Here is a 9891-nt window from a genome sequence, read left to right on the forward strand (position 1 = left end):
TACAATACCACCAGGAGTTCACTAGTTCAAGACTGCAGAAGGAAAATGTACCACTAGATGGAGCAATTAGCTCAAATGTTGTGGTAAAACCTTCTGATTTGTCAACTCATAAGCATGAGTATACTAACCTAACACCGTAATATCCAGTATATAGATTAGTAATGTATTAGGTATCTTCCTGGGGCCCTGTGGTGCTTGTTAGTTTATCTCACTGACATTGAATGTCTTGTTTTTATCGGTAATTCCAACATTATTAAGAAAGCAAGTAAATAACCAGCAAGACTGCAGGAGAATCACTGGACTGAACGAACATGCTCTTGTCTATTTTCTCCTGTCGAGGCTGAGTCATGGAACCTGAAGCCGTCAAGACGACAGAGCTGGCAGCGCTCGGTCGGCCTTTCAGCCTCGGGATGCTGTACGACTGTCGGCAAGACTCCCTGATCCCTGGTAAGGCTTTAAAGTCACCAAATCTAATGTTACAGGGCAAAGCCGAAACATTTACATTGGTCTGAAACGTTTTCATATCAATAAATGACCATTTACTCCCCTATATCTGACTCCATGTGTTATAGCTTTTGTTTGGATAAGTGCTAACTTATTTCACATAAACAGAGGAAAAACAGGATAATTAGTCCTGGATATTTTTGGTGAATACATTTTTATTGTTACAAGGGTTTCAAGTAATTTGTATGGAAAAATATCTTCTAAATTCTCCGAAAAGTTCCAGTTTTGAGAATTCTTAGACTTTCTCCTCGAGCAGCAGCACAGTACTGGGAGGATTTCTGAATACAGCTCCTGGTGTCCGTCTGACCCAGGATGAAGCTGTGTGAGACTGCAGGAAGGAAAATGTACCGCTAGAGGGAGATATCATCATAATTTTTCAGTTAAAGTACACATCGCCTTCTTGTCTAGAATTTTGAACAGGAACCCACTGCTGTTCAAAATACAATTTAACTGTATGCTATTATTTTTTGTTTTATTTGCTGCTAAGAAATCCAGCCTGGCTGTGCAGCAATAAAAGTAAACTTGACTCCTCACTTCCCACCCTGTGTTGCAGGCTTGACATTGTGGGACCCTGATGCCCTGGAGAAGGATGCACGAGAAAGACCCCAACCCAACAGTGAATTTGAGATAGTTGCATCAGAATCGATTGAGGAAAAATCTTCAGCATTAAATGTTGATGCCTCCCTGAAGGCAAGTTTCTTTAGTGAACTGGTAAAGGTTGAGGGCTCTGCCAAATACCTAAAAGACTGTAAGATTTCCAAAAATCAGGCCAGAGTGACACTCAAATACAAAACTACAACCAAGTTCCAGGAGCTGTCAATGAATCATCTTGGAAGAGGCAATATGAAACATCCATATGTTTTTGATAAAGGAATGGCAACACATGTAGTCACAGGTATCCTTTATGGGGCACAAGCCTTCTTTGTATTTGACTGTGAGGTGTCTGAAAATGAGGATCATCAAGAGATTGAGGGCAACCTGAAGGTGATGATCAAAAAGATTCCCAAGCTTGAAATAGACGGTGAAGGTTCCCTGCAAATTAATAAAAAAGACATGTCAAAAGTTGAAAAATTCTCCTGCAAATTCCACGGTGACTTTAACCTTCAGAAGAATCCTGTGTCCTTTCAGGATGCAATACAAGTCTACCAGAGTCTACCAAAATTACTGGGAGCAAATGGAGAAAATGCCGTGCCAGTGAAGGTCTGGCTGATGCCCCTGAAAAGTTTAGATTCTTCTGCAGCTCAACTTGTCTGTCAGATAAGTATTAGATTAGTAATGGAGGCACAGAGCATCCTGGAGGACTTCAGTGAGCTAGAAATGAGGTGCAATGATGCAATGAAAAACAGCACAACCCAACAATTCCCACAAATTGGGAAAAAGCTTAAAGCTTTTCGAGAACTATGCTCTGAGTACAAGCTGGAGTTCCAGAGGACCCTGGCAGAGAAACTTCCATCAATCCGGGGAGGTGGGGAAGAGGAGGCTGTGCTTGCAGAGGTGTTGAAAAAGAGACATTCTTCTCCATTTAACAGCAAAAACCTCAGTGAGTGGATGAGTTGTAAAGAGAGAGAAATACACATCTTAAAATCACTCACTGACATGATGAAAAACACCAAGATTGTCACATCTCGCCATGCACTAGACAAGGAAATCCTCAGTGCTGAGCATGCTGTGTGCTTTGCTTTCACCTCACTGGAGGATGATGAACCATACCTCTCAGATTTATCAATGTACTTAAAGGAAACACCCCAACCAGAGAGTCCTCAAGACATCACATATCAGACTTATGATGTAGAGAAGGCTCAGTGGTACTTTCCAAAGGAGGTGATGGATGCAGTGAGGCAAAAAGCAAAGCTTTTCAATGGCTTTGCAGAGGCCAACATAGACCAGAAAAACATTAAGTTCCTGACAGCAGGTATAGCAAATGAGAAGCCAAAAGGAGCAACCATTCACCTTTATAAAGAGGTTTCTTTCACCCCTGAGAACTTTGAACCCCCTTCAAAGCCTGAAGAACCAGCAGTAAGTAAGAAAACCCACAGGAGTGTGACAGTGAGGATTTTCCCACCAAGATTTGGAGCAGAAAACATCACCCACTACTCTGTTGAGTACTGTGTCAGTGGAGAAGATGACTGGCAGAAAATGACAGTATTGAAAGCTGGACAAGTCACAGTGTCCAGTCTGGCTCCTAACACAGAGTACTTGTTCAGATGCAGAGCAGTGTGCTCAGTTGGAAAAGGGCCAGCTAGTGATGTCAGTGGTCCCATTACAACCTTACCCACTAGTCCTCCTGGGAAACTGCAAGCTGAACCAATTTCAAATGAGCTGTCAGTTAGCTGGGAGAAACCTGCTGAGATTGGCAAAGGTGTCAACATTTTGAGCTACATTGTAGAGTATGCAAAAACAGCTCCTGGTGTGAAATATGAAGACCTTGAATGGAACTACATGGTTTCACGAGATGAAGAGGCCATCATATCTGAGCTTCAGCCAGAGACAGATTACGCTGTCAGGGTCAGATGTGATTGTGGTGTAGCTGGTATTAGCAAGGAAAGCATCACAGTTAATGTGCGGACAAAAAACATGTTCACCTTGCAGAATTGCTCAAACAAAAAAGCAAACATCTAAATTCATCACCCTCAGTCTACAAGCTACTTCTGAAGAAAGAAGACATGGGCATAGATGGATGCAGGTGCTACAGTTTTGCCAAAGAAAGCTCAAAACGAAATCGCATTATACTCCTTTTTGGACCAACTGGATCAGGAAAGTCCACTCTCATCAATGGAATGATCAACTACATTGTTGGTGTAGAGAGGAATGACAATTTCAGATTCAAATTAATTGATGAAGATTCATGCAGTTCAGAAGATGAAACACCGGAAATCAGCGTATACAAAATCCACCACCAAGAGGGATTTAAAATCCCATATTCTTTAACCATTATTCACAATCAATGCTTTGATGATGAAACGGATGAAGATGATGATTTGATGATTTGTCTTCTGGGGTAGTCCGTCCATCTTTACTCAAAGGAGCGATCACACAACTTAAGGCTGATGGAAATTGCAGAGTCAGCCTGACCCAAAACAATCACCTTATCTACAATTCGGCGCCCCAGCATGGACTTGGCTTGGACCAAGCTCCAGGTAGGAGCTTGGTCCAAGCCCCTCAGTTTGAACACTGCTCTTTCATCTAGGCAGCCAGTGGCTGCCCCCTCAAACCTCCTCCACAGCTTGAACCCTACTCTTTCAGGCAGGCAGCCAGTGGCTGCCCCTTCAAACCCCCTCCGCAGCTTGGACCATACGGTCAGCCAGTGGCTGTCAACAGCAAGTGACAAAATAGTCAGCATTTTTAGGGATGCTAGTGTTAGCTTTAGCTGATGTTAGTTAACAGTGGCGTCCCTAGCAACACTACCAAGCTATTGTTAGCTAATGCTAACAACACGCTTTTTAGTTGGCATTTTTAGGGATGCTAACATTAGCTTTAGCTGTTTGACACACCCTGGTCAAAATGGTCGCGCAACGATTACGTCACATCCAGAGCCCGGTAACTTTACAGGAACCTTCCTCCTACTTCGCCCTCTCAGTGGAGACACGGCAGTTGAGAGGGCCAAGCGAGAGGACGTTCCTGTTGTAGTTCCTGCCCACCAAATACTACCAGGACTTCTTCGGTGGAAACGGGCCAATTGTACGCCTAAACAAAGGAACCCAGTGAATCTATGAGGAAATTCTATTCTATATGTTGGAATAGTGACTGTCTCCCATCACCTGCCTGCTGTCACCCTGGCTCGTAACCAGAGCCCTGTTCACACAACCAGGACGTCCTGTCCTGTGACACTCATGTGCTGTAATATAATAATCAAACCATGAAGAAAACTATTTTCTTTCAGTGAATATCTTAGTTCCAATAATATTGTTCATGTGAAGCAGCCATTTCCAGTTGGTCCTGTTATTTATTTATTTATTTATTTTTTATAAAACATTTTGGGCAGTCCAGCAAAAGTATTGCGACCCGCGGAGCTAATTAAGTGACATCTTGCAGTCATACAGAAAGTTAAAACTTGTAAAACAGAGTCATGGTCTCAGCCAGTAGGCTGACTTCTGCACACTACTAAAAGGTCACAGACTCACCTCAATATATTAATCTCTAGGCACCTATAAGTGCTGATCTACATGCACACAATGGGCATGTCTACACAAACTGCAACACTCAAACACCACATGCTAGCTCACCCCAAATGTACAGCATTTGAACACAAGACCATCAGTAGCAAATGGTCTCCAAAAAAAACCTCCAAGCTCATGCTACACCTGAAGGGCTCTGCATAAACCTGTCTTCCCAAAAAGAACAGCTACTGAAAATTTCAACACACAGCAGAGCTCACAAACACACTGCTCAAAACAAACTCCACAGACACTCAAGAGCAGCACTGGTTTTAGCCTGTTGAGCAACTCTCAGCCTACCATGTGATAAAAAAACTAACTATACCTACTTAGTCTTCAGTGGTTACCAGGCTCGAGGCAGCTTTAAACGCTAAACTCGTGAGCAGGCAGCAGACCAGGGATATCCAGTGCCCAACTCCGAAGCGTACCCCCACCCGGGATAGCCACTAAACATAATAAACTAAAACAACAAAGCAAAATAACAAACAAGTGCTCCAATGGAAAGGCAGCACAGCTACCCAGCTGCAGCACTCTAACTAAAGAGAGTTTGCTCAACCATATAGTGAACCGTCCACAAAACTGACGTCCAGTCTCCAGAAAAAGATATCCACGATCCCGGACGAGCCCCCACATGTTACGACCCTGGCTCGTGGGCTGCAACATAAAGTGGAGACTGACGTCAGATTAGACACAAGTTTATTTCAATAAATAATATAAATTAAAATCTGGGGAGCAGTTCGAATACACAACTGTTTGTGGTGAGTGTGCAGCTCCCCTCAGGAGGCAGTTTCCCTTCCTTTTATCCACTCCTCCTTCTCAGGTGTGGACAATTAAACCAATTTAGCCCAGGCACCACCCAAGACTCTTGCACTGCACTGCAGAGCCAATGGTTGTGCAGAGGGGCGTAACAACAAACATTAAGAGAGTTCAGCCTTACATGCTTCTGTACTTTACATTTGGTTTTCTTTGGCATTTAGAAAACTCCCCGCAGGAGGTTCATGTGTATGACAGCTGACATAAAGTGTATTGACAGACACTGATTTAGTATCACATCACAGCAGATAAAGCTTTAATCCTGTTGTGCTTCATTAAGTGACAGAATGGAGTTTGATTATTGATGCTGTTTTTTGATGAAATTATGTGACTGAATTCACAAATCAGAAATAAAATACATGATGAATAAAAATGTACAGAATCACTGGTTGAAGTGTTCTTCTAATGTCTTCTGATATTTCAGTACACAGCGACGGCCACCATAAAACCAGAAAACGGTGAATTGTGAACTTTAGAAAATGGATCGTGGCAAAAGACTTAATGGTTAGAAAACAAGTGACAGCAACACACTCCAGCTCCTCTACTCAGACTGATTTATCCATGACCAACATTTCAGACCAAACTCCTGTTGGTAAAATGTGTATTTAAAATGTTGTTTAAGGGATAACAAGAAACATTCACTTTTACATTAAATGAGAACAGAGACTTTCACAGAAACATCACAAAATGTTTTTACAAATCCAAAATACTGTAAAAATCCAATCTTAAAGCACAGCACATTTGCTGGAATTGCTAATTAAAGTACATTAATTGATGTTTCATTAATGAGGAAGTGCTGTTTTGCAAGTAAATGTAGGCTGGCCGATGTCATTTCTGCAAATTTGTTTTACAAGACTGAGATCTGGTTTAGCATGCAGATATGACTGATTTAAGGTTTCATTTTACAGTGAAGGTTAGGCAACAGAGTGAGTACATTAGTAATATTTTAATGCTGGAATACAAAATGAACTGATAAGTGCATTCACAAAAACACAAGTACCACGTTCCCACTTTTGGAAAGAGTTCAGCTGAATGGAACAAGGCATCATGTCCAATATCACCAGTCCAGTATACAGTAGATACGTCACATACGTGGCCGAAAGGCAGCATGTTAGCTATAGGCTGAGCAACTCCAGGTAAATGCATATTAAATGTATCTCACACAGGAAGTGTTCCTCCTTTGTCTTTTACAGTACGCTCTGTATTTTCACAATAAAACACCTCACAGAACATATAAATAAGTCACAAAAATCAACTGAAAGTGACAAAAGTGATATGTTTACCATGCTGAAGCCATTTAAAAAGTCACAGATCCCTTATCACATCTTGTCCCGCTTGTATTTTGAGTATGGTTCCAAGCACGGGATATACACCCTGGTTGTCCTTTAATTAACCTAAATGTGAAGGGTTTTATTCAAAATTGCATCGACATTGAAGAATATTTAAAAATGATATCACCTTCATATGTAAAAAGCAAAGGTCTTAAGATGACCCCATAACTTGACCCATCATGAGCTTTGCTTCTCCTCCACAGATGTTAGGGCGGTCTTCAGCTTTTTCAAAAGCTGGAATGAAACTTGTTCACTGGGACTCAAACGTTAAGGTGCTGCACTCTCTGCACTTGGCAAATCAAGTGACAATGATTTATTTTCTACTTTTTTCATATCAGTTGTGGACATTTTACTGCTGAGTGAATGAAGAGACACTGAGCTGAACTGTCATGTTGACATTTTTCACTACTGCTGTCACTGAAACTGGTTTTGAAGTGTTTTTCACAATTGATGTAAATTTTTATAATAAATCCCACTGTCACCTGGTTCTGTAATCTTGCCCACTGAATAACAAGCAGGAAGGAGATGAGTGACATTTTCTACCTGCAAGATGGTCCACTTGTGTGATTTGCCTGATTTCATTCAAGCAGAAGGATCACAAGTTGTAATATGATGTTGTCACTGCTGTTGTTTGTCATTATTTTTGCTTGATTATTTGTTTGTCTATTTGCCTGTTTTGTCTTTTATTAATTAATTAATTAATTTCCTTTCCACTATGTCTCATTAACAGTATCACCAATAAAAAAAATTTTAAAAAAAGAAGGATCACAAGCTCGTCTTTGGGAAGAGAAAACCGCCCAGTCACCGGCTTTATGAAATGGCCTGGAAAGTTTGGTTTGGAAAGAGATTTGAAAGCCAGAAATCCCTGAAGTAATCAACCGTAATCAACCTACAAATTCTGAGGAAAATTGTCAGAATTGTGAGAATAAATTCAGAATTATGACATTTCTCCCAATGTTGAGAACTCTGAGATTAATCTCACAACTCAGTTCTAACTCTGTAACAGATGTAACGTTGCATGTCGTCTGTAAACTGTCGAACGCTCAGATTGCTTTGTGTTGCGAAACAAAGTTTAGTTTATCGAGCTACACTTTTTTGAAAGATTATCTTTTTGGACATTTCCAAATGATTTGTTCTCAGGTTTTGCAGCCAGTCAGCAGCACAGAGCCTCAGTGCAAGTGGAAATCTAGAAAAATAAATAAATAAATAAAAATAGATAGATAGAGATAGAGATAGATAGATAGATACTTTATTCATCCCGAAGGAAATTCACAGTTTTCAGCAGTATCCACAGATTACAAGGTTAAATAAATAAAAAAATAAAGAATAAAAGATGACACTAGAGATCTAAAGATCTAAGTACCCAATGTGCAAAAAAAACAATGTGCAAAAAACCGTGTGCATAGATGTATACAATGTGCATAGATGTGGGCAATGTGCAGATTTACAGTATAAACAGATGATAAATAGCAGCAAGCAATATAATACTAATAATAATAATAATAATAATTACCGTATTTCACCAATTAATCGCCCGGGCGTTTAATATGCAAAATCAACTTGGACCCCGGGCGTTTAAAAGAACCAGGCGGCTATTCGCTGCAGGCCTTTATTTATTTTTGCACAGACCTGCACCAGGCAATTATAGTGATGACAGTTACCGTCCAACATATTTACAGTCGGGCAATTTAAGATTACGGTGCACCCTTTTTTTCTAACGTTAGCTAGCGCTCTTATTTTGACAGAAAACGGAAGTGCCGCACCGTTATTATGCGGCTAACTGTTTACTGCTGCAAAAATAAGGTGAAGAGCCTTATTTTGGGTTACCTCATTATGATGCAAATAATCGCCCCCGCGGTTATTCGGGTGGGCGTTGAATACGCAAAATGGGTGCAGACCCCAGGCGTTTATAACAACCAGGCGGCTATTTGCGGCCGGGCGATTAATTGGTGAAATACGGTAATCAATAAACCAATAAACTATCTGCAGTTCTGTGTTAGCGACAGACAATTTGGCAAAACAAAAACTACCTACCTCTTTTTCTCATATTCCTCAGCTTTTCTCCTCACTATTTATCAGAGGATAAAGTGTTCATGTTCAAGTACCAACACACCACCAGGAGTTCACTGGTTCATGACTGCAGAAGGAAAATGTACCACTAGATGGAGCAATTAGCTCAAATGTTGTGGTAAAACCTACTGATTTGTCAACACATAAGCATGAGTATACTAACCTAACAGCATAATATCCAGTTTATATATTAGTAATGTATTAGGTATCTTAAAGAGGCCCAGTGTCTGTTAGTTTATCTCAGTGACATCGAGTAGGCTATCTTGTTTTTATCCTCGGGATGCTGTACGACTGTCGCCATGACTCCCTGATCCCTGGTAAGGCTTTAAAGTCACCAAATCTAGTGTTACTGGGCAAATCCAAAACATTCACGTTTCAAAGTAATTATCCTAAATGTTTTCATATCAATAAATGACCATTTAGTCCTCTGTATCTGACTGCTATAACAAAAGATCCTAATCTATATTCAGTTCATGAAATAAGTTATCTGATATTATAAAACACTCCATGCGTCACAGCTCTTTTTTGGAAAACTCCAAACTTATTTCACATGAATAGAGGAAAAACTGGATAATTATTATCTGGATATATATATATATATATATATATATATATATATATATATATATATATATATATATATTTTATCTTTAAAGGGTTTCAACTAATTTGTATAGAAAAAAATATCTTCTAAATTCTCAGAAATGTTCCCAATTTGGAGAATTCTTTCTCCACAAGCAGCAGCACAGTACTGGGAGGATTTCTGAGTAAAGCTCCTGGTGTCTGTCTGACCCAGGATGAAGCCATGTGAGACTGCAGGAAGGAGAATGTACCACTAGAGGGAGATATCATCATAATTTTTCAGTTCAAGTACACATCAACTCCTTGTTGAGAATTTTGAACAGGAACCCACTGCTGTCCAAAATACAATTTAACTGTATGTTATTATTATTATTATTATTATTATCATCATCATCATCATCATCATCATCATCATCATCATCATCATCATTATTATT

The 9891-nt window shown here is 40.1% G+C and overlaps 1 protein-coding gene across 1 annotated transcript; it reads left to right on the forward strand.

Moving 5' to 3' along the window:
* The first annotated feature begins 282 nt into the window (after nucleotides 1-282).
* LOC115375352 (verrucotoxin subunit beta-like) lies at nucleotides 283-3829 on the forward strand. The gene is made up of 3 exons (XM_030074768.1): nucleotides 283-447; nucleotides 1058-3009; nucleotides 3692-3829. Exons 1-3 carry the CDS (start codon nucleotides 348-350, stop codon nucleotides 3827-3829), a joined length of 2190 nt encoding a protein of 729 aa, XP_029930628.1. The 5' UTR covers nucleotides 283-347.
* The last annotated feature ends 6062 nt before the right edge of the window (nucleotides 3830-9891 follow it).

This window comes from Myripristis murdjan, chromosome 17 (genome assembly GCF_902150065.1).
Source record: "Myripristis murdjan chromosome 17, fMyrMur1.1, whole genome shotgun sequence".
Classification (NCBI taxonomy): Eukaryota; Metazoa; Chordata; class Actinopteri; order Holocentriformes; family Holocentridae; genus Myripristis; species Myripristis murdjan.